Source organism: Protopterus annectens, chromosome 2.part1 (assembly GCF_019279795.1).
Source record: "Protopterus annectens isolate FY-2018-M chromosome 2.part1, PAN1.0, whole genome shotgun sequence".
Lineage (NCBI taxonomy): Eukaryota > Metazoa > Chordata > Ceratodontiformes > Protopteridae > Protopterus > Protopterus annectens.
The window spans coordinates 1,798,462,340-1,798,487,892 of NC_056729.1; the positions used below are offsets into that span (position 1 = coordinate 1,798,462,340).

Here is a 25,553-nt window from a genome sequence, read left to right on the forward strand (position 1 = left end):
GGATACATTAATTTCCCATAATGACCATGGCGTCAGATCTCAGGTTTTTCGTAAGAGTACTTTTTGCAATTCTAACTTGCATTTCAACAGTCATCACCCCTTGTCCCAAAAGAAAAGCATTGTTAAAGGACATAGGTCGGTACTAGGCTATCAGCCCTAGGGCCTATATAAGCCTAGCCATAACGATTCCCTGGCTATTTCTTCCCACACTATTTACTTCCCTGGACCCCTGTCTAGCAGGGCAACTGACGTGATCCCCGGGGGCTATACATATTGCTAGAATGACTTCTGAACACATCAGTGTCAAAAAAGAATTTGTTAATTTGACCAACATGTTTTTACAAAGGGGCTATCCCAAAGACATGATAAATTAAATTTTGGATGAAGTGTATGGTGAATGGGGTAGGAAATACAAACCCCTTTTGGGAGCAGTCAGTTTACAAACCCACCCGAGGGTAGTCCCCAATGCTATCCTGGGTCTAGGGCATTTACAAGAGCATGTATAGTACAATACAGTACTATATCTAAAAATATTAAAGCTATTATGCGAAAAAATTGGAGTATTTTTAGAACCACCCAGGATATCTACCAAATTTTAGGTGACCAACCCTTTTTTATAAGCAAGGTGGGAATGAATCTTAAGAAATTGGTAGAGAAAACAAAAAATTGTATTGGAAACGGGAATGGGAAAGGGACTACAAGCTGTGGTAGTTGTTCCCAGTGTAGTTTCATTTTTAGGGGAACTGTTACTACATTGAGCAACAGATTAAGGACTAACATCAATTTTAGGAATGGTAATTGTAGAACACAGAGGTTTAGTATATCTGGCAATGTGTGATACCTGCCCGGCATACTACGTCAGAAAGATCTTTCAAACGTAGGATTTATGAACATTTATGTGAATTAAAAAATAAAAAGGAAACTAATGCATTGTACAGGCATTCACTAAGCTGTCCAAATTTCCAAGGCTTCAAGTTTGGTATATTAGACACAGTTGCCATTGAACCCAGGGGGAGGAAATTGGAAGAATCAGCTTAGCAAAAAGGAACTTATTTGGCAACTTAGGCTTGCCGCCCACTTCCCCCCCAGGACTAAATGATAATGTTTCCATATTACCAGCCCTAAAGGACAGAATCCAAATTAAGGATTGGGACCTCAGATTAAATAGACTACTTTATTATCATTGTGCATTTCCTGTCTACTAAAATTCACAAGTATTTTTAAACTTTTTTTAAAAGTATTCCTTTATTTTTTTAGGCGTGAAAAATGTTTATATTTCTATACATACATTCTTTTATACATTTTAAATACAAAACAAAAAATTATTTTAAAACTATACATTTTCATATACTATGTTTCACAAGAGCTGTGCATGCATATACATAGACTTTCATACTTGAGAATTTAGTATTTATTTTATATTGGAGTATGTGTTTTTAAGCCAGTTTTTTCTTAATTGATTGATTTAACCTAATTCATTATTTTAATATGTGCTAATATTTAGGTAAATGTAGACCTCTTCAAGCATGTGAATTATCCTTGTTCTGATAGTCATTGTCTGTGATGAAAGCGCTTAACAACTAATAGATTTTGCTGGTGTTTGATTCCAATAAGGTGGAGTTTTCCTTGATGGCTACTGGGTGCATTACTTTTGGTTACTAGTATTTTACGTGCATCCTGGAACTTTTTATCATTTGGACAGTTGTATAAGTAAACTTTCCATATCAATAGATGTCAAGATGATCAATGCTTCAGTAGCTGCTCCCTCCCTCCATTCCTCTTGTTTGTTTTATGCCAGGGTGTGGTTATTTATTTTTTTCTTCTAGCATTGGCCTTTCAAGACTCAGCCTCCCTGTCTTTGTTGGCAGGAAAACTGTGAAGGGCTTGGTGCCCAAACTTGTCTGTTAGTCTGCTCAGTTCGAGCTGCCTGATAATTTGGCCACGTGGAAGGTACCCTGAAGCTTTGGAAGCATCCATCTGTAATATCCTTTGCAGGATATAACATGTACAGCTTTAGGCTACTGCAGCAATGGTCATTCAACATCTACTGTTTACTGTAAGTTTACTTGCACAGCTGTACTTTCTTTCAGTATTGAGTGTGTTTTTTGTCACATCCTGTAATTTGCCTTATTGCCGTTTTGCTGCCCCCAAGAAAGCAGATGGGTTGTATGAAATTTTCAGTCTTGTATGCTTTTATACACTCTCCGTAGATCCGAACAAGCACCTATTGCTATTGCTATAGTGAACCCAGATGCTGCCAAACACCTCTCTTTCTGACAAAGTGAAAGGTTTTGATACATTTGGATGTGTGTTTTTTCTGCAACACTTGTTTTTGTAATTCTCAACTGTCAAGCTCATATGTTAAAGTATATGTTTGCCTCTTTTGAGAACCTGAGGAGTGTTATGGAATCAGTTTCCTGTTCTGAGGAGAAATCTGCCTTGTATAATTTGGTTGGTTGTATGCCTCAAGTGGCTACTCACTGAAGTGTGCTTATGATACTGTTGATGCTACTTCCAGGGCTGCTGTTCCTGAAACTGTTGCAGTGTTTGCTTGGTTGCATTCTTAAAGCCTCTTCTTTGGTAAGGTAATTAGTTTTTGGGCCACCTGCTGTGGAGGTCTTTAAAGTGCAAGGGAGGTAAGCTGATTTAAGGAATGTCTCAGATTTTCCAGCCCTCCAGCTCTGTTTGCCAAAGGATTTAATGCTAATACTACAGCCTTCTTTAAAAAGCAAAATAAACAAACTTGGCAAGCTACTGGTAAGCAAATGTTTAAAAAGCAGTGGCAAGGGGATTTAAAAAGAAAGGAGGAATACCCCAAAACAACTGACAGTGTAGTAAGTCTGCGTGACTGTATACAAGACTCCCCCCTCCCACCTTGGCAGATCCTTAGTCCTCCCAGAAAGTCTGAACCTCCATTTCTGTCTTTGGCAACAGGTAGTTTCATACAGAAAGTTTCTGAAAGTAATCCACCAAGGTTACATATGGCAGTGAAAGTCTCCCCCCCCCCACATACACACACACACATTTGCCAGACCAAACTCTTCTCTTCTTTCTTGTCATTCAGAATCTGCAGTCTTGGGGGGTTAATAGAAGCAGTTCCACGCTTCTGGTGCCAAAGAAAGAAGATTTTTAAAGATCAGATGTTTATCGTGTTTCACTGCTGCAGTCCTTACAAAATGGGTTATCTGGCTCCTGGTAGCCCACAGTTGGCCAGAAGTCCTTGGTATATGACGTCGGCTGCCTTGGATTTAGGCCTGACGTCAGGACGTCTGGTACAAAAAAAAGGCAGCTGATGCTATTTCCTCAGTCTTTCTTGCTGCGGAGCCCGAAGCAGAAGCATTTTGCATGAGTGCCGGTCAGCCGAGTACCTTTTTTGTATTCCGACTGCTTAGTTGAAGACATCCTCAGATAAGTACCCCTTTGGGGACCCTCTTTTCTTGCTTTAACGAATGTCGGAGAAAGTTAATAACTGCCTTGCCTGTGGAAAACAGATTCCGCACCATGAGTTTCACTCCAAATGGAAAAGTCAGGACTACCCTCAGTCTAAGAAACGGATTAGGGAATTCTTCAGCAATATCCTAGACCTGGTCATTACCAACATGGGAAACCGGTGTTCCACACCAGAGGTCAATTCCTCGTTGGTCAGATCTAACCACAGCTAATCAGCCTAGACATCCACATCCCACCCCCAGCCCCAATTAGGGAAACCATTGTAAAAAACTTCTCAAAAGCCAACTTCACACTTCTTAAGACAGAAGTGGCAAACTTCATGACACCCATGCAGACAGACAATAGAGGTATGACTGCCGAATCATATACAAATGCACTTTATAAGCACTTACACAAGTGCATGGATCATGCTTTCCCTAATAGAACCAAGATGATATCCTCCAAAAAAAGGAAGCCGGTCTGGTGGTCCTCTGCCATAAACAAACTCTACAACAGAAGAAAGAAACTATTGCAAAAAAGAGTAAAATCCCATGACTGGAGGAACTCCCTGGTCAACCTCAGTAAGAAGCTGAGATCCCTCATAAAATCCTCCAAAGCTAGTTATGAATACAAAATTGCCACTGACTCTAAAGACAACCACAAAGCATTCTATAGCTATGTCAAGAATCTAAATGGGAACACTCAGATCTGCTCTGAGTTGCAGCATAATGTCACTAAATATACAGAACCAACTGATATTGCCAACATCCTAGCAGATAGGTTCAGTGCTAACTTTACCCCCCTCTCACCCCCTAGAGGGCCCATCTCTATACCGGAAGAATGCAAAGTTCCTGTAATCACGGCTGCACATGTAAAAAACACACTCTCCAAAACCAAGAACACAGCATCCATGGGACCTGACAATATCTCAGGCTGCGTTCTACACGAACTACAGAATGAACTGGCACACTACCTAAGTACCATGTTCAATCATAGCCTCACCTGAGGCTTTGTACCCACTGAATGGTGCACTGCGACAGTTATCCCGCTCCACAAAGGGGGAGCCACGAAGGACCCCGGGAACTACCGCCCCATTAGCCTGACAAGCCTGGTCTGCAAGGCCATGGAACGTATCATCGTGGAACTCGTAAACAAAGATATTGGTAATCTCCAAACTTACCAAACTCTGGACCCTACTCATTGGATTTGTAAAAGGCAGATCATGTCTCCTAAACCTGATTGACTTCTTTGAAGCAGTCACCAAAGCCATAGATGAGGGTAAAATGGTTCACACAGCTTATCTAGATCTCGCCAAGGCTTTCGACACCATCCCCCACTCTGGAATTCTAGATAAGCTCACTAAACTAGGTATAAATACCTATGTCACAAGATGGGTTGCCAACTGGCTCACGGACAGAACTCACACTGTGAAAGTAGCAGATTCCAAATCCGACATCAGACCAGTGACAAGTGGAGTACCACAGAGTTCAGTCCTGGGTCTTTTCCTGTTTGGTATCTATTTCTCTGAAGTGCAGGCCAACACAGAAGGTCTTTGGCTGACAAAGTTTGCAGATGACTGCAAACTAGGAGCCATAATCGAAACTCCTAACGATGTGGACAAACTACAAAAGGGCCTCACTGAGATAGATACCTGGTGTCAAAGCCATGGCCTGAAGCTCAATGCCAAAAAGTGTATTGTCATCCCCTTTGGTAAAAACTCTGTACCCATGAACTACCACATAGCTGGTAGTCTACTTAATGCCGAAAATGTGATGAAACCTTGGGACACAGGTGGACAGTAGTCTCTCCTTTGATAATCACATCACCACAGTGGTCAGGAACTCCTTGCCACAGTGGTCAGGAAATCCTTCTACGTGGCTCATCTCATCACAAAAGGATTCTCATCCAGAAAAAGAGGTCATTGTTCCCCTCTACTCATCACTCATTAAACCCATTATAGAGTACAATGCCCGTTTTGGTATGTACCTCACAAGACATCTACAACAACTGGAAAGACCACAGAAATACCTCACAAAGAGGATTACTGGCCTCAAACAGATGCCCTATGCAGACCGTCTCAAAAAACTACAGCTTTACTCCATTGCATATCTCCTACTCAGGGGCGATCTCTGCCTAACATACAAAGCTATGTCAAACCCAGAGCTGTTTGACATGCTCCACTTAAAGAAATCCCAATCCATCCGAGCTACACGCTCTAGGGACCTTAACCTTGTCACTACAATAAACAGAACATGCTGGAGGGATAGATTCCTGTCCCAGAGACTTCCCATATTCTGGAACAGACTACCTATCTGTGTCAAACAGAGCTCCTCATTAGCACTCTTCAAGAAAAATCTTGATGATTGGATGGGAAATTCACCCCGGGATCACTTCTGTCGCTCTGCTCGACAGGGGCACAGGAAAATAATTTTCTTGGGTGGCGAAAGCCAGGGTACATTTTTTGGCTAGGCTTGTATGGCCCCTAGGGCTGATAGCCTAGTACCTACCTATGAACCTATGCTTGGCTTGGAACAGCCCCTTTCTGAACCTATCAAATCTAAATTACTGGATGTGGCTTTGCACAAGGACAGTCTTTTTGGTAGCAAAGCAGAAGAGGTGTTGAAAAAGTTTGAGGATAACACCAAATCTATGCAAACTGTTAAGGACTTTCTGCAAGTTCAGCCTCCTCGTTTTAGTAGACATTACCCTTCTAAGAACTGGATTTTTCCTGACCCTAGTAAACAGGGTTGCACTAGGTCTAGGGGTTACAGGTCTTCTAGGGTACAGACTTCCACCCGTCAAAAGGCTAAGCACTAGCAGGCTTCCTCTTCAAAATCAGAGAGTTCTAAGCAAACTTCCCAAAGCAAGCATTCCCCTGCCTGCCTCTGCAGACCCAGGGTTTCCTTTGGGGGGGAAGGTTAGCCATGTTTGCAAATGTCTGGTTCACCTTCACAGATGACAAATGGGTGTTCAAAATAGTATCCCAAGGCTACGTGTTCTCATTTCACACCTTCCCTGTCCACCAAGAATACCCAAATATCCTACCAAATCAAAGGGCAGAAGCAGAAAAACAAGTTTCTGCTTTACTAAACCTGGGAGCAGTAGAGCCAGTTCCTACACTACAGATAGGCCAATGTTTCTACTCAAGACTTTTCCTGGTTCCCAAAAAAGGGGGCACATGGTGCCCTATTCTGGATTTGTCCATTCTAAACACATTTCTGGTTATTCCCAAATTCAGAATGCTCACTCTTCAGCAATTGCTGCCAATGCTGGCGACTTTGAATCTCAAAGAAGCTTATTTGCACATCCCAATAAGACAAAGCTGCAGGCAGTTCCTTCGCTTCAGGGTGGGGAACAGGCACTTCCAGTTCTTTGCACTGGTCTTTGGCTTATCTACTGCTTCCAGAGTTTTTACCAAATGCCTGGCTCCAGTCATTGCTTTTTGCAGGCAAAGAAACATTCACATTTACCCTTACTTGGACGATTGCGTTATTCAGGCAAACTCTCTGGAGCAACTTTTAAAGGATTTGGACTTTGTAAAGAACCTTCTCACCTCTTTGGGCTACACCATCAATGAAAAGAAGTCAAAATTGGTACCCACCAGGGAGATTGTATTCTGGGAGCAAGCCTAAACACAGCCACCCAGATGGTATTCCTCCCTCAAGAGAAACAAATGGATCTTTTGAATTACTTCAGAAATTTGGCAAGCATGACCCAGCTCTCTGCAAGGCAGTTCCTGCAAGCCCTGGGATTCATGGCTTTATGTATTCTGATGATTCCATATGCCAGACTGCATATGAGGAAAATACAATGGTACCTCAAAAACTTTTGGTGTCAACACACTCAGGATTTAGACTTGATACTTCCTGGGATTCCCTGCCTGCAGACGGAGTTCCTTTGATGGGTGACGGCCTGTGCACAGAACAAAGGCCTGCCTTTCTGTCCACCTCCTGCCAGCCAGACTCTCACCACAGATGCATCGGACTACACTTGGGGAGCATATCTAGAGGGCAGATGTATTCAGTGGACTTGGAACTCTCAACAGGTTCATTTGCACATACATCTGAACGAATTGGTGGCAGTCCAGCAGGCCTTAATGGCTTTCAAACATCCTGTCTCTCCTGGTACTCTTCTGGTCAGGACAGACAACATCATATGGTACACCAACAAGCAGGGAGGGACGCACCCTTACACCCTGTGCAGACAAAGCATGAAACTATGGTCCATAGCAGCTTCTATGGGCTTTCATCTGATAGCTCAGTTTCTTCCAGGAAGGCTGCACACCTTGGCAGATTGGTTGAGCAGGCAGGTCATGGATCCTCATGAGTGGCGACTAAACAAGACCATCTTCTGTGACATCAATCAGCGTTGAAGCACTCCCCAGGTGGATCTCTTTTCATCTCCAACCACCCACCTTCTTCCAACCTTTTGCACCAGGGATCATCACAACAAAGCTTAGAAAGTGGATGCTCTGTCCTTCCCTTGGACACAGCTCTCAATCTATGCATTCCCTCCTCTGCCTTTTCTTCCCAGAGTGCTGTTAAAGATAAGGGATGAAAAACCAAGGGCCATCATTATAGCTCCAGACTGGCCCAGACCACATTAGTATCCACTAATTTGCAGTTTTTCCCAGTCTCTGCCTTGGCATCTTCCCCTGATATCAGATCTCTTGGTTCAGGAGGGGAGAAGAATTCTGCATCTTCATCTTCAGACTCTGCATTTGGCAGCTTGGCTCATAATTTAAACCTTTCCCAACAAGTGGTTGAGGTCCTGCGTGAGACCAGGAGTTCTAGCACTAGGAAATCTTATGCAGATAAGTGGAAAAGACTCTCCATTTGGATGCAGACTAGAGGGGAAGACCCTTCTCAACCTTCTCTTCCTCTCATTCTTGACTATCTGGCAGGCTTGCTTAATGGTGGACTTTCCTTTCCTTCTATCAAAATCCATGCTTCTGCTATTTCTGCTCATTGTTCCTTTGAGCATCTCATTTTCTCTCGTCCCTTGATGAAACAGTTCCTTAGTGAAGCTAGCAATTTAAAGCCTCCCAGAAGGGCACCTACTCCTGTTTGGGATCTCAGTTTTGTACTTGAGAAACTTACTCTGCCTCCTTTTGAACCAGCTGCCTCAGCAGACCTGAAGTTTCTCTCCTGGATAACTGCCTTTCTTTTGGCTATTACTTCAGCTAGAAGAGTCTCTGAGGTGCATGCCTTAATGGCAGTAGAGCCTTTTATCATCTTCCATGTGGATTGGGTTTCTCTTCAAATTAATTCCTCCTTTATGCCTAAGGGGTTTCTAGCCTGTCTCTTAACCAGTCTATCCACCTGCCTACCTTCTTTCCTAATTCTCAGAATAAAGGAGAAAGGTTACTGCATTCCCTGGATGTGCATAGACAGTTTAGATTTTACCTGGACAGGACTAAATATTTTCAAAAGTTGGATCAGTTGTTGGTCACTTTTGCTCCTGGAGCTCAGGGTAAAGCTATTTCAAAACAGACAGTTTGTAAGTGGATTGCTCGTTGTATTCACTTTTGTTACTTACAGCATGGCAAGGTTCCTCCTCAGAGTATTAGGACCCATTCTACTAGGGCAGCCTCTACCTCAGCAGTTTTCTTAAGAGTCGTACCTACCAGGGACATACTGGAAGCAGCTACATGGACTTCTGTCCACACTTTCACTAAACATTACAATTTACCCTCATTTCCAAGTCCAGGGCTGTTTTTTCCACTGCAGTGTTGCAGGGCATCCTTACCAACCCTTAAAAAGTGGGTGTTCCTTTTCCCCTGGGCTTTGGGAATCAACCCATTTTGTAAGGACTGCAACAGTGAAACATGATGAACACAGTACAGTTGTGTACACTTACTATAAATGTAGATGTTAGAGTGTATTCACTGTTGCAGTCCTGGTCCCCCCCCTTCCATTCCCCTTTTTTTCCTGGGGCACAGACTGGATTTTCCTTTCCTGGTCTAAGCTTTTTTTGGGGGGCTCCTGACAGTTAAGGCAAGAAAATCTAAGAAAATGGCATCGGCTGCCTTCTTTTGTACCTGATGTCAGGCCTAAACCGACAGCAGCCAACGTCCTATACCAAGGACTTTGGTATTCTGGCAGACTGTGGACTACCGGGAGCCGGATAACCCATTTTGTAAGGACTGCAACAGTGAATACACTCCAACATCTACATTTATAGTAAGTGTACACAACTGTACTTTCTGTATCTTTCCCTTTTGAATCTCTTTGTGATAGTGCCCAAGTTCAAAATGTTATACCTTTATAAATTGTTACTCCTTATTCCCCATTTGAGTTTACTGTTGACTTTATGCATGTTATCACATTCCTATAGAAACAGATTTCAGAATTTTTGTAAGGTCTTCTGTATCTGGATCGTAGTATCTGTTCAATGTCATACCCTTTGGCCTATCTGCTGCTGCTTCAGGGGTATTCAAAGTATCTAGCTATTTTGATACCCTACTGCAGATTGCAGGGTATTCACATTATTTTTTTCCTTATTTGGACAACTTGCTTATATTTTGCAGAATCTTTTCCAAAATGTAATGAATTTTTCACTTTTCTAGGGGATCTTTTACACAGACTGGTGTTCCAAGAGAATATTCAGAAGTCTTGCTTGACTTCTTGAAGAATTGTTTTTGGGTGAATCTCTAGATTCTATCGTCAAAAGTGAAATAATTAAAGTCCCTCATAGAAATGGGATGCATGTGATTTGGTCTCACAGTAACAGTTTGTATTGGTAAAACAGCTTGTATTGGTAAAACTGATGTCTCACATACTGACAGTGTGCTATTTTTAGGACTAACATAAAAAATACAGAGCCTGCAAATGCAGGAAGAACTAACCAGATTGTGCTTGCATGAAACACTGTAAAACAAAAAGTATTGTTTTTCCTTCACAAGTAACAGGTTTGGTAATCGTAATAAGAGTGTGATATATTTTTAGAACAGCATGTGATGCATTGGCTTAGCAGAATGTGTTTGTGTGGAACAAAAAAAATATTGTACTTCTGAATGTTTTGTAACAAATGGCATTAACAATAGAGGCTTGTTGAGATATCCTAAACAGTTGAAAGTACTCAGATATTGAAGCTAAAGGGAAATGGCTAGCACAGCATAAAAAGTTACAACCGTCCTATCAATGAAAGAACATTTCGACATGCTGAGAATTGGCTTTCTCTGGATGAGCATGCCTAATACAGCAGAAAACGTTAGACTTATCCTATCAATGAAAGAACATTTTGGCTTACTAAAAGAACTGGTCTTCTCTGGATTGAGACAAGAATGCAGACAAAGAAGGCTTCCATACAGGAAAATAGTGATGTGCTTCGTGTTTCACTGTTGCAGTCATCACATTTGGGTTATCTGCCTGCAGGTAGCCCTCAGCCAGCCTGAATACCAGAGTCTTTGGATTTCTGCGTCAGAAGTTGTCGCTTCTTCCATGACGTCAGGGGGGTATAAAACATGCAGCCGACGCCATTACATCAGTCTTTCTTGCCATGCGGTGCCCGAAGCAGAAGCAGTTCGCAAGTGCTGGTTGGCTAACTCCTGAAATTTTTGTTTTTGAGTTTCAGACCTGAAGTCTTCAAAAAGAAGTACCCCATTGGGGATCCTTTTTTTCTTGCTCTAACAGATGTCAGAAAAAATTAACAATTGTCTTGCCTGTGGAAAGCAAATACCTCCTGACGATTTTCATTCTTATTTTGTCACCTGTTTAGGCTCAGACCACGATGTCCCTCTCTGTCGGCTTTGTGCCTTGTTCAATGCCCGAACTATTCGCCGTCGGGCTATTTTTGTAGCTAAATACATTTATCTCCATACTCCGAAATGGCTTCATTAAGCCATCCCACTACCGATCTTACTAAAAAACAAGGATAAAGACAGAGACAGACCACTTGAGTCCAAAACTGCCGATGACTCTTCCGTTAAGTTAGTCGCCAGTCTGCCGGTACTCAATGAGGCGCTTTCGCAGCCCCTGATGCCTGCTACTACAGATTCGCAGGCCTCTACTGAGACCCATTCGGAGTCCGGTATGCCGCGAGATGCTTCTTTGACTATGGAATCTGCGGATGTCTCTACCTTGGATGGGTCTGGAGCTGCTGTACAGGCACTGGCTTCTGAGGGTGTATTCAGGCCTACCGATTTTCATATTAAACAGTCTACTTCGTTTCAAGCTAAGAATACCAAATTCATCAGGCCTAAAGCTTGCACTAAGCCTAGAAAACCGATGACCAAAGCACATTCTTAGGCCCATACACCTTAAAAACAAATGATTAGAATGGCTGAAGACCTTATTACCTTAATTAGGGGAAGCCAACCTTCCCCCTCTAAGAGACTAGAACTGATTTTCTTTCTGTTTCTTCTGATCAGGAATCTGATATCTCTGTTCCTTCTGACTACCAGGATTTACCCTTATCTACTTATGAGGATTCTGATGCAGAGGATTCCATTCCTTCTGCTTCCCCTCCAGAAGATTTTTCTTTTGGTGAAACCTTCCATACCATTGGGGAGCATTTCTGCTGGGACAGCCAGGACTATTCTCAGTCCAAAAAGACTTGGGGAATTTTTAAACCTGCCTCAACACAGGCCACTAGCTATCCCTCCTGTTCTGGAGATTGTAGATGAGGTTTTCTTGGAATCCAGCCTTACCCCAGACACTTTCCATGGAGCGTATTATCATGGAACTTATAAACAAAGACATTGGCAACCTTCAAACACTGGACCCCACCCAGTTTGGGTTCGTGAAGGGCTGATCTTGTCTCCTGAACCTGATTGACTTTTTCGAATTAGTCTCCATAGCTATGGACAAGGGTAAGGTGGTCCAAACAGCCTATCTAGAGCTTGCCAAGGCCTTTGACACCATCCCCCACTCTGGAATCATAGATAAACTTACTAAGATGGGCATTAATCCCTACGTCACCCAATGGGTTACTAACTGGCTTACTGATGGAACCCACCCTGTAAAAGTAGCAGACTCCAAATCCAGACAAGTGGAGTACCTTGGGGTTCAGTCCTGGGACTGTTCTTGTTTGGCATCTACTTCTCTGAAGTACAGGCCAACACTAAGGGATTCTGGCTAGCAAAGTTCGCAGATGACTGCAAACTGGGAGCCATTATTGAATCCCCAAATGATGTGGATACTCTACAAAAGGGCCTTACAGAAACAGATGCTTGGTGCCAGAGCCATGGGCTCAAGCTCAATGCCAAGAAATGTATAGTTATCCCCTTTGGGGAAAAAAAACATGCACCAGTGAATTACCATTTAGGTGTCAGTACACTAAACACCGAAAGTGTGATAAGAGACTTAGGGACACAGGTGGACACTGGTCTCACCTTCGATAACCACATCGCCACAACAGTCAGGAAATCCTTCTATGTGGCACAACTCTTCACTAAGGGCTTTTCATCCAGAAAAAAGGAGGTCATTGTCCCACTGTATTCATCCCTTATTAGACCCATTATAGAATACAACACCTGGTTTGGTATGTACCTCTCAAGACATCTGCAACAACTGGAAAGGCCGCAGAAATACCACACTAAAAGAATCACAGGCCTAAAGTAGATGCCCTACACTGACCGCCTTAAAATACTCCAGCTATACTATGTCGCATACCGTCTACTCAAGAGGCGATCTCTGCTTAACATACAAGGCCATGTCAAGTCCAGAGCTGTTGGACATGCTACACGTAAAGAAATCCCAATCCCTCAGAGCCGCATGCTCCAGGGATCTAAACCTTGTCATCACAATAAACAAAACATGCTGGAGGGATAGGTTCCTGACCCAGAGACTCCCCAGACTCTGGAATAGATTGCCCATACATGTCAAGCAGAGTGCCTCTTTGGCCCTCTTCAAAAGGAACCTTGAAGATTGGATGGGAGGAAGGAAATTCACTCCGGGGGTCACGTCAGTCGCCCTGCTAGACAGGGATGCAGGGAAGTAAATAGTGTGGGAAGAAATAGCCAGGGAATTGTTATGGCTTGGCTTGTATAGGCCCTATAGGGTTGATAGTCTAGTACCAGCCTATGAACTTTCCCTCCAGCTCTCAGGAAACCTGACAGGTACTACAGAGTACCTGACTCTCACAAATTCCTTTTCAAAAATCCTACTGCGGATCTAGAGACCATTTCCCAAGGGCCAAAAGGCATTAAGGCTACTACTGCCAAAAATCCTACCCCTTCTGATAGGAATTCTAGAGCTTTAGAGAGATGGGGTAAGAAGGTGTATACTTTTGCTACTTTGGCCATTAGGGCTTTACATTGCCAGTTTCTTATGTTAAGGTATCAGCAGCATATTATGGGATTAATTAAACAGAAAATGATGTTGATTCCTGACTCTGCTGAATACAAAGATTTACAAGAGTTGATGCATTCTGCTGACCAAGTAGGTAAACATAATTTGCAATATGGTTTTGATGCTTTAGAAGCATCTTGCAGGGCTGCTGTCACTGAGTCTGTACTTGGAAGGCATGCTTGGCCTAAGGAACAATACTTGCCAGATCGTATTAAAGCTAAATTACTGGATGCTCCCTTAAACCAAGAGTGCCTTTTTGGCAACAAAGCAAAAGTCCTCAAAAGGCTGGAGAAAAAAGCTAAATCTATGCAAACTGTTAAAGATTTCTTACAAGTACAGCCACCTAGATTCAGTAGGCATTGGCCTTCAAAGAACTGGTCCTTTCCAGCCCCTTCCAGGCATTCTTAATCCAAACCCAGGAGCAGCAGACTACCAAGACTTCAGTCTCAGGCTATGCACAAATCTAAGCAGTGGGGGGGCCCCACTTCCAAAGCAGGGAGTAGTACGCAACCCCCTATGGAAAAATGGCACAGTGACTTATCCTTAACTCTTCCAACCCTTGCTCAACTAGTTGCTCCCTTAGGAGGATAGCTCACCCTGCATGCAAAAAACTGGGAACTCATTACCCAAGACAAATGGGTTTTAAACATAGTTTCCCCAGGATACAGATTCCACTTCTACTCACTCCCAACCCCAAGTGGATGGCCAGACATCCTCCCAGACTAGTGGGCAGAGGCCCAAAACAAGTGCTCTTTCTCTCCACAGTATCAGGGCTATTCAACCTGCCCCAGCAGAACAAGGGGACAAGGTTTTTATTCAAGACTGTTCCTGGTTCCCAGAAAATAAAACTCCTGGCGTCTTATCCTGGACCTTTCCATTCTCAACACCTTTCTGGTGGTTTCAAAATTCAAAATGCTAACTCTTCAGCTTCTTCCTATGCTAGCCAAGGATGCCTAGCTGGCAACTCTAGACTTAAAAGAAGCTTACCTGCACATCCCAGTAAGGGAATACTGCAGGAAATAAGTACACTTCAGGGCAAGCTCCATGCACTGTTAGTTCTCTGCACTTCGCTTTGGCTTATCTACTGCGCCCAGGGTATTCACAAAGTGCCTAGCTCCAGTCATTGCATTTTGCAGGCAGAGAAATATTCAGATTCACCAATACTTGGACGATTGCCTGATTCAGGCAGAGTCAGGACTTGCTATTACAACACCTGGCATTTGTAAAGAGCCTTCTAACTTCCCTGGGGTACACCATCAGTGAGAAGAAATCACACCCATTACCCTGCCAACAGATTGTATTCCTGGGAGCAAGCTTGAACACAGCTTCGCAGGTGGTATTCCTCACTCCAGAGAAGCAAGTTCGTTTGACAACCTACTTCAAACTACTAGCCACAAAAACTCCGCTATCTGCAAGGACAATCCTGTAAACCTTGGGGTTCATGGCCTCTTGCATTCTGTTAACTCCATATGCAAGACTGCATATGAGGAAACTTCAGTGGTATCTAAAATGTCTATGGTGTCAACATTCTCAGGACCTGGAAACAATGACTCCTATCATTCTTTGTCTAAGGGCAGAGTTCCTTTGGTGGGCAGAGCCCTGCAATCAGAACAAGGGACTCCTTTCACTCTACCCCCTGCCACCCAAACCCTAACAGACACATCAGACTATGCATGGGGGGCTCACATGGCAGGGCAGTTGCATTCAGGGCAAATGGAACCCAAAACAGATGCACCTGCATATCAATCAAAAAGAAATGTTAGCTGTACAGAATGCTCTGACTGCCTTCAAAGACCTTATTCTTTCAGGACAACTATTGGTAAAGACAGACTACACCACAGTTATGTGGTTCATAAACAAGCAGAGAGGAACCCTTTCCTACCCACTCTGCAGACTAGCCATGGCTGCGTGTAACACAGCCATGAGCTACCAAGTGAACCTACAAGCGCAATTCCTGCCAGGCTCTTGAAGAAAAAATGGGGGACACCAGATTTAGACCTTTTTGCCTCCCCTCAGAACTACCAGTTAAATAAATTCTGCACCAGAACTCCCTGCAGTCAAGCTTGGAAAGTGGATGCCCTGTCCTTTTCCTGGGAAAGCCTCTCAGTTTATGCCTTCCCCCTCTGCCTCTCTTCTCGAAGGTTCTACTAAAGATCAAACAGGACAAGCCAAGGACAATACTGATTACACCAGACTGGCCCACTCCAGCACTGGTTCCCCCTTTTGTGCAGTCTGACAGTGCTACATCCTTGGCACCTGCCTCAGACCCCTTCCCTGCTGTCCCAGCAGGTGGGCCAGGTTCTGCACCTTCTGCTTTAAACCCTGAACCTTGCAGCCTGGCTAATTCCCTGAGCTCACCCCCAGCAACCCTCAGTAAGCAGGTGCTGAATGTCATTCTTGAGGCAAGGAGGCCTAGTAGTAGAAAATCCTATTCAGAAAAGTGGGAAAGATATTGTTCCTGGAGACAGGCTCAGGTGGATGGGCACAATGATGCTCAGCTTACCTCATATTCTAGATTATATAACAGAAACGCTCCACAAGGGCCTATCTTTCTCTTCAGTTAAGATTCATGCCTCTGCCATATCAGCACATTATAATACTGATCCACCCCTCTTCTCTCATCCCCTGCTAAAAGGGGCCAACAATTTAAGGACCCCCCCCCCCAGGAGAGCTCCCACTCCAGCCTGGGACCTTAACTTTGTATTGGAGAAAATACTCTCTTCCCCCCTTTGAACCAGCTGCTACAGCAGAATCGAAATTCCTTTCTTGGAAAACAGCTTTACTTCTAGCCATCACTTCAGGAAGAAGTGTCTGAGCTGCAGGCCTTCATGGTAGTGGAACCCTTCATTATCTTCCATGTGGACAGGGTTTCCCTCAGGACTAATCTGTCCTTTATGCCTAAGGTGGTGTCTAGTGTGTCTCTAAACCAGTCCATTCTTTGCCTACTTTTTCCACTAATCCTCAGAGTAAGCCTAACCCTCAGAATAAAGGGGAAAGGATACTGCATTCTCTGGACATACACAGACAACTTAGATTCTGTTTGGACAGGACTAAGCCTCTCAGAAAATCTGACCAGCAGCTAGTTAGCTTTGCTGCAAGGGCAGAGGGGAAGGCCATTTCAAAGCAAACCATTTCCAAATGGATAGCACATTGCATCAATTTCTGCTACAAACACCATGGTAAACCTACCCCACAGAGGATAAGAACACATTCTACCAGGTCTGCATCTACCTCTACTGCATTTCTCAGAGGAGTCCCTACCAAGGGACATCCTGGAAGCTGCAACCTGGAGCTCTGTACATACTTTCACCAAGCATTACCACCTGCCTATCTTTTCTAAATCCAGAGCTGGATTTGCCACAGCAGTCTTACAGGGCCTTATTGCTAGTCCTGATGCTCTTTAACTACCTCCACCCTTCCTTAGCTTTGGGAATCAACCCAAATGTGATTACTGCAACAGTGAAACACGAAGAACACAGTACAGTTGTGTACACTTACCATAAATGTAGATGTTCGAGTGTATTCACTGTTGCAGTCCTGGTTACCCTCCCTCCAGCCCCCTGACTTCCCTTGACTTTTACCTTTCCTACTTATTTGGCATATATTATATCATGTGTATTTTCTTTTTGCTGGGGGTGTTCCGTACCATATAATTGCTTCCTATTGTGGGGGTTCCTGACATCTGGGGCAAGAAAAACTGATGCAATGGCGTCTGCTACATTTTTTATACCCCTGACAGCCTGACGTCATGGAAGAAGCGACAGCATCCGACGCAGAAATCTGAAGACTCTGGTATTCAGGCCGGCCGAAGGTTACCTGCAGGCAGATAACCCAAATGTGATGACTGCAACAGTGAATACACTCAAACATCTACATTTATGGTAAGTGTTACACAACTGTACTTTTTCATCAAGGACAGTTTTGAAACTATAAAAGTGGTTGTAAAATAATTTATGGTGGACAATTCTGTATTCTGAGGCAGCTGAAGTGTGTGTACCTGACAGTATTATATCTGTGTTATAAAGAAAATGTTTATAATCTCTTAGTAGTGCTTGGTCAGCTTGTTTCAATAAATCTCTTATTATGAATATACAGTCTGTATGTGTACATGCTGTTAATTCAGTTTAACAGTGGAGTGCCAGACTTAATTCGGACCTTTTAAATATTCGTAAAATACTATGACAAGCACTTGTTAATACTTTGTTGGCCAACCTCAATGCAGTCTGTATTGAACAGCTCAGCTGCATCAGGAACTTCCAAGTGGGTGAAAAGAGATTTTGTCTTTGCATCTACTCTGAGCCGTTCGTCAGCATTTTCGACAGAGAGGAGTTTCCAGTTTGCAGTCCTGTCTACAGATTGATCACCTGTTAGACATGTCTGAAGACAGTAAGTCGTCTTCTGATATAGCATGGATACCAGCAAGGATATAAGTGCTAAATGCATACATTCTGTTGCCATAGATTTAAACCAGACTTTTGACAAAGTTTGGACATTATTATGTCAGTTTATAAACAAGCCAAGTACTGATGTTAAAAGTAATACAGCGTTATTTGGTATAAATACAGGTGAGAAATTTTATATGCATAAATGAAGTTATTGTTTTGATCAGTATGTACAACAGTATCAAAGTAAAATCAAATGTTTTAACTGTGGAGAGTGACATATATCCTTGTTTTTGTTTAACATGTCGTAAAACTGGGTTGCAGAACTTGTCTCTAAAGACTATGCTGGACAGCTCAAAACTGTCAGTTAAAGTCAAAAGTCAGTTTGTAAGTCATGCTAAAAGGTTACAGGTTGTAGAGACAGCTGAAATGTTTCAGACCAATTGCTTGCAGTGGCATGCTTTTAACAAACATGAGACCTTATCAGAGCTTAATGAAAAACATGTGCCAGTGTTAAAGAAGCATGACATACAGGATAGAAAGCATATGCAGACTGTTTAGACATTTTGCCTGAGACTGATGTTTCTATTCAGATGGATGCTACAAAAGGTACAGTAGTGCACACAGATGACACTTGTAAAGATTTGCATGAAGTTTCTGCGGATGTACAGAACTTAAAGAATTGGTTAGGACAGAAGCATGTAGATTTATGGGTTAGACAAGATAAATTCCATTTACGCTAACACAGCTAAAGTGCTCAGAAAGACACATTGGGTATGGCCAGTTAGGATAAAATAGTAACCATACAGTTGTGTAGGGTATACCAGAAATAACACTCAAGTTACAGCAATACAGTTTTGTTAAGTTTTAAAGGGATAAAGATTACAGCAGCTAATAGAAGTGCAACAGCTCCGTACTAGTTATGGGCATGTCATTAGAGTTAACAACGAAGTTATTAGAGTATTTTAATAATACAGTTTCTGACAGGATGCTAAAACAGGCAGAGCATGATAATGGATATATTTTTAAGCATAATATTTTTTTTCTCTTGGTACTGTTGAAAATGGGTTTAAAATAGTAAGTGCTGTAGGACATGGTAAGTGTAGACAGTTGAGGGGATGTGAACAAGGATGTACTGAGAGTGGTGTCAGCTCCTCCAGCTAAGGGAAGCCCTGATGATAGACAGATTGCATGTTTTCTTTCTGTAAAAAACTGGGACATATTAAGCAGGACTTGTGTATACTACAGAAAATGGAAAAATAGGCAGATAGAGAAAGGAGCATTTGCAAGGGACTCAGAAAAAAGTCAAAAAGGAAGCAAAAGTTGCAGGATGATAACATAGAGGGTCAAAGTAAACTGAGTGTTAACCAGCAGTGCATGACAATACAAGTTAGAGAATCAGACGTTATGGGCAGAATCAAAAACAGACTGAGAAGTTAAAAGTTCAGATTATTACAGTGGGAAGTGCAAGGGATTACATTACCTTTGAAAATCAACAATAGGTCATGACTAGATTACCTCAAGGCTTTCAGAACAGTCCTGTCATTTTTCATCAGATAGTAGGGACGTTTCCTACAGAATGTGAGTAAAAATGAATAGCTTATTCATTATATTAATGATATTCTAATACAGTTAAGAGACTGTGAAAGAATGCACGTCACAGCTGCGAAAGGTTCTGAGACAGTTCCAAGAGACAGGTTTCCAAGTGAAATTTCTTGTCACAAGAAGTAAAATTTTTAGGAACCATTGTCAGACCGACAGGGAGGACTCCTTGTCAGGAAAGGGTGAGGGGCATTCTGCAATGCCAAAGCCTTTGACAGTTTCAGATTTGTATAAATTAATGGGAATCCTGAATTACAATAGGGAATTCATAGAGGATTATGCAGAAGGTGCAGCTCCTGTCTGTAAAATGTTGGCAGATCGAAAAGAAGAGTTGACTCTACAGTGGAGTTGCACTGAGGAAGAGGCATTTAAAATGTTAAAGCAGAAGTTGGCACAGGCAACAGAGCTGATAGTTCCCACTAGTGAATTACCTTTTGTTGTACAAGCAGCAGCAAGGAAGGATACACACACTTTCAGTAATGTTATTATAGTATTTGCCATAAGAGGCATCTCAAGGAATGGATACCAAGTTAAAACAGACTTCTTTTTGTAGCAGGAGAATGACTCATAACAAGCATTAAACAGTTTTTGGCCATTTACTGGGGAATAAGAGTATTTGACAATGTTCTCCAGGGGTTATAGTTCAAACTCCACATTTGACAGTCAAAACTTTTCTAAATGACAGTGAAATAAAATCACTGAAGGGGTTAGTCACACATTCCTACAGTCTTTGTGGATGTTGCATATTTCTGCAAGGATGGGAAGTACTACACTGGATTTGCAATACTGACATTGCAAAAGGGAGACAAAGCAATTATGGTTAAGTTACCAGGATACATGTCAGCACAAAGGGCTGAACTAGAAGCTGTAAGGTATGTTTTGCAGTATTTACATCCAGTTACAGTGACCGTGCTTGTGTGATAAATTCTTTTGAGATTTCATATGGCAACATGGGCTAAAAGAGGGTTCACTGAGTGTGCAGGACAGATTCAAAAGTACAAGTTACAGGGACAGTTCAGCATTTTAAAGTTAAAAACAAAGCATCACCAATGGATAAAAGACCTACAGGAAGTATGCCAAGAAATAGCTGAAGAGCAAAGTAAAGGAATTGATTGGACTATTGGTCCTAAGAGTACAGAATGTAAACTAAAAGATTTGCTAAAAAATCAGTAATGGGAATACAGTTGTGATAAACCAGACAGGATAGATGCTCCAACCTTAAAAGTAAGAACAGTTCCAAAAGAATGTGCATGTATACAACAGACACCTTTAGGAGTCCGTGAATGCAATATCATGCAATATTGCATTAGCTAGGGAATACTACATTTGCAGTAGAAAAGCATATAAATGACTTCCTATGGAATGGGAAGGATCCCATTTTGTAGGGTATGTGAAGTACCATCAGGAATGTTAGAAAAAAAAAGAGAATTAAAAACAGTATTGGTACATTAATTCAATCGTAAAGCTACAGTCTTCGCATAAATGCAGCAAAAGGGTCTTTGTGCTCTGGTCAAAGAAGAGTGCTGTACTTATATTCCAGTCAAGATGGAATCCATAAAGCAACATTAAGTGGAATACAACTGGTAGCTCAAAAGGGTAGAAAGACATGAAACAGTGAATGGAGTGATTGGTTAAATGGGTTATTTTTGGGATGGTGGAAACCTATTATCTCAGTTTAAAAAGACTGTCAATCAGGTATCTGCTGTAACTAATGTAAGTGGTAAAGAAAGTAACATAACCAATGGAGGCATGATCTCTTTGTAAGATTCAAAGTTTAATTTAAGTTTTGATTCAAAATGTTTTGGTTTCCAAAAAACAGGGAATTGATAGAATTACATAAAGTAAGACCGGTTTTCCCTCATAGAAGTGGCATGTATGTGACTTGATCTCGCAGTAAGAACATGTATTAGTAAAACTTCTGTCTCTCTCATGCTGATAGTGTGATGTTTTTAGGACAGCATAAAAAATACAGACCCTGCAAATGTAGGAAGAAATAATAAGAATGTGCTTGCATGACATATTGTAAAACAAAAAGTACTGTTGTTCCTTCACAAATAAGAGGTTTGATAGTCATAACAGTGTGATTATATTTTTAGAATATCATGTGGTACGTTGGCTTAACAGAATGTGCTTTTGTGGAACAAAAAATGTACATTATACTTCTGAATGTTTTATGACAAATGCCATTAACAATAGAGGCATGTTGAGATATCCTAAACAGTTGAAAGTACCCAGATTTTCAAGCTAAATGGAAATGGCGAACACAGCAGAAAAAGTTACAGCTGTCCTATCAATGAAAGAACATTTTGGCATGCTGAGAACTGGCTTTCTATGGATGAGCATGGCTAACACAGCAGAAAAAGTTATATCCTATCAGTGAAAGAGCATTTCGGCTTGCTGAAAGAATTGGTTTTCTCGGATTGAGACAAGAATGCAGACAAAGTAGGCTTCAGTACAGGAAAAGAATGTGTTTTCATTAAGGACTAAGTTTTGAAATTATAAAAGTGGTTATAAAATACTTTTCGGTAGAAATTTTGTAATCTGAGTCAGCTGAGGAAGTGCAGTGTACCTGACAGTATTATATCTATGTTATAAAGAAAATATTTTTAATCTCACAGTAGCTCTTGGTCGGCTTGTTTCAATAAATCTGTCATCATACGAATGTACAGCTGTACAGCTTTAGTGTGACCTGCCTGCTGTTAATTTCAGTTTAACAAAAAGAGCTTTTCCTCAGGAAAAATAGGTCTATATCTAGATTTAGTCTCATTTTTCAATTCAGACTACTGTATCAACCAGTGGATTTTTCAAGATTTTTGGTCTCTTGGTTTCTGTGATTCTCATGATTTCTCTTGCAAGACTTCAAATGAGAAAAAAAATCCCTAGGTGCCTTAAATGTGTAAGGTCACAATCAACATACCTTGACATTCTAAATTTCTTTGTTGGTGCTTGTGACAATGGAGTATTTTGTTTTTTATTTTTGTTGTGAGTACTAAACTTCAGAATTTAAGTCCCCCATTTTCCTCTCAGCTCCATCACAGTCGGTCACAACAGACGCCTCAGGCTTCGCTTAGGGAGCAATGTCTGTGGTGGTAAGTGTAGAGCCTTTGGAACCAACATACAGTAGAAAATTTAGAAGCTCTTGTCGGTTACTAATTTCTTATGAAGGTAAGAAAAAATGGACGACCTGTGTCAGTGGTTGTCTCATGCTATTTCCTTTTGCTGTACCCACCACAACAAGGCAACTCCAGGTAAGGTCAAGCCTTATTCTACTAAGGCTTTGGCGTCATTGATGGCTTTTATGTAAGGGGTGGATGCGGTGGATTCCAGAAGTAGCAACTTTATTCTCTGTCAATACCATTATAAAGCACTTTTGTAGTTCTAGAACAGGTTTTTCTAGGAACATTCTCCAAGAGCTCCTGAGCCCTCAACTTTCCTCCTCCTGATCAGTATAAGGTGTGGTATTCTAGCGATATAGCTAAGGCTACTACTACAGTGACAGAATAGTTGTGTATGTAAACATCTTATAACAGTAGATGTTCAGATGACCACTGCTATTGTAGCTATTCCCTCCACCCCCCTTTACTTTTGTTGATTTTGTTTCCAGGATGAGAACTTTGATTTTTTACTTACCTAACATTGACCATTTCAGGGCTGTAGCCTCCCTGTCTCAGCTGGCAAGAAAGCACCTTGGGGTAAAACCACTGATTTTCTTCTGCTCTCTTCAAGCTACCAACTGTTTAGGAGCACAGACTGTGCCCTTAAGCTGTGGAAGCTGGCTAGTTCTGTTATTTGTAGGATAGAAGCCCATATAGCTAAGACATGGCGGTGATCATTCAAGGGTCTATTGTTAGGGAAAGTTTACTTGCACAGCTGTACTGCACCATAATCGCTTACCTGAGATTGTTCCTTTGATTAGGTAGGCTGAGCAATAATGTATATGTCAGGCAGAATTGTGCATCTTCATTTTTGTGGATGTGCATGCTAGAATGTTATGATTTAAAGTGCCAGATGCAGTTACATTTTTTTGTGGTAGTTCACTGAAAACAGTTGCAAACTAACATTCCATTTTTTCTTCACTAGAATACTTTTGTGGGCCTTACAAACCTTGGTGCTACTTGCTACGTAAACACCTTTCTGCAAGTATGGTTTCATAACCCAGAGCTGCGGCAGGCAATTTACATGTGTCAGAGTGAAAGAAGTGATGGGGAAAGTATCCTTTTGAATGATGCAGGTCAGTCTTTGCAAACACATTTTGTTGTGTTTGCACTTATTTACTGTGGTAGTAATAAGCCTTTCTTCATTGAGAAATAGCATTATTTTGTCTGTAGGTTTCTATCAAGTGTCATTTGTTTATTAGAGCTTGTGCAGTTCATGGTCCTATTTTGTGATGGCAGTACTTACCTTGCACTGTTGCTGCTGCTCTTAAAAGCACTTAGTATGTGTTGTGTATAAATACTGTCTTACTAGATTCATATTCATTTCTTTGTGCTACTTAAAAGTTTGGTTGCTTTGCAGTTTTGTCTGTCTTTGGTAGTTCCATTTCTGTTTTTTGTTAATTTCCCTTTGATAAGTATTAAATGTTTTGCAGTATAAATCCATCCCTGTGGCACAGAGGGATAAAGCCCTTATTGCACCCCAGATGATCAGTGTCTGAGTAACAGCATGTCCTCTGGAGGAGCTGTACAAGAAAGAATGGGAATGAGTGGCCAGTGAAGGCTGTCCCATCCGGGGGGGGGGGGGGACATTGCCTTGGCATATGGTCTGCAGTAGCAGCATTAAGGTGCACTCCTCCACAGCAGTGTCACTGCACCAATGTCCTTAGTTTCTTCACTAGCCCCAAACCAAGAAGGCTAAGGTGTGTGGTGGGTGGCCCTGGTGAGCAAGGAGAGGAGCTGGTGGCAGCTGATGGTCACTTGCTGGGAGGGGAGTCAGCAGTTGTAGTGTACTACTCTGAGGAGTTATGTTAAACTCTGAACATTTTGGTCATTGTGTGATGACTTCCACATTGAACATTTTGTTTGCTCTGTGATGCCTTCCACAGTGAAGGCAGGTTATGTGTATGCTTCTGATAGTATGTCCTTGAAAAGGTGCTTAGTATGTATGTGCTCTGTCTAGGGTCATTTCTCAGTAGTGATCATTTTCAACACTTGTGGTATATTCTGTATTCAGGCGTTGTATGTAATTAATGCAGAATATGTTTGGCGGTTGTAAAAGAGGCCAAGTCTGGTGGTGTGAAGGTCAGGTTGAGAACCAAAAAAAAATTGATGTAGGTCCTCCTAAACTGTTAGACTGTAGCAGAAGGGAACTCTGCTGCTTCCACTTCTGTTGGTGGTGCACCTTTGGAGCATTCCATTACAGGATGCAGCCAGTCAAAAAAAAAAAAAAAAAAAAAAAAAAAGGCCTAGTCCCCTTCATTTATGTAGCTTTACTACTGGAAAAGCTCACTGCCACAGATTGCTGTGAGGGGAAAGGTTTGTGTGTTTTTGATTTCTTGTACTTTTTATTGCTTCATTTCTTTCTTCTGTTTTGTATTTTGTGGTTTGTTTTCTTTACACTATGTTTTACTTGTATTTTGCTTTTAGTTGCACATGTAAACTTGGGGAAAAACAGCTGTCTCTTGTGAGTCTCTCAGAAATTAGAACAGTTCAGTTAAGGGTAGTTACCCTTGAACCAAGGGTGAAGCTAGGAACTAAGCCTCCTATTTAAGGGGTAAAATAAAACATTTCAAGGCTTTACTGGAAAAGTTCACTCATACTCTACCACAGATTGCTGTGAGGGAAAGGTTTGTTTGTATTTGATTTCTTGTATTTTATATTGCTTCATTGCCTTCTTCTGTTTTGCATATTGT

At 41.8% G+C, this 25,553-nt stretch overlaps 1 protein-coding gene across 7 annotated transcripts in view; it reads left to right on the top strand.

The window, feature by feature from the left end:
• Positions 1-25,553, top strand: part of USP48 (ubiquitin specific peptidase 48) — a 3,461,715-nt gene that overhangs the window by 351,667 nt on the left and 3,084,495 nt on the right. For 6 of the 7 annotated variants that reach the window (XM_044063244.1, XM_044063240.1, XM_044063245.1 and 3 more), the window contains exon 3: positions 23,786-23,936. The exons of the other annotated variant lie outside the window; for it this stretch is intronic. In XM_044063244.1, coding sequence (XP_043919179.1) covers positions 23,786-23,936 — 151 coding nt within the window. The remainder of the gene's footprint in view (positions 1-23,785; positions 23,937-25,553) is intronic. 7 annotated transcript variants of the gene reach the window in all.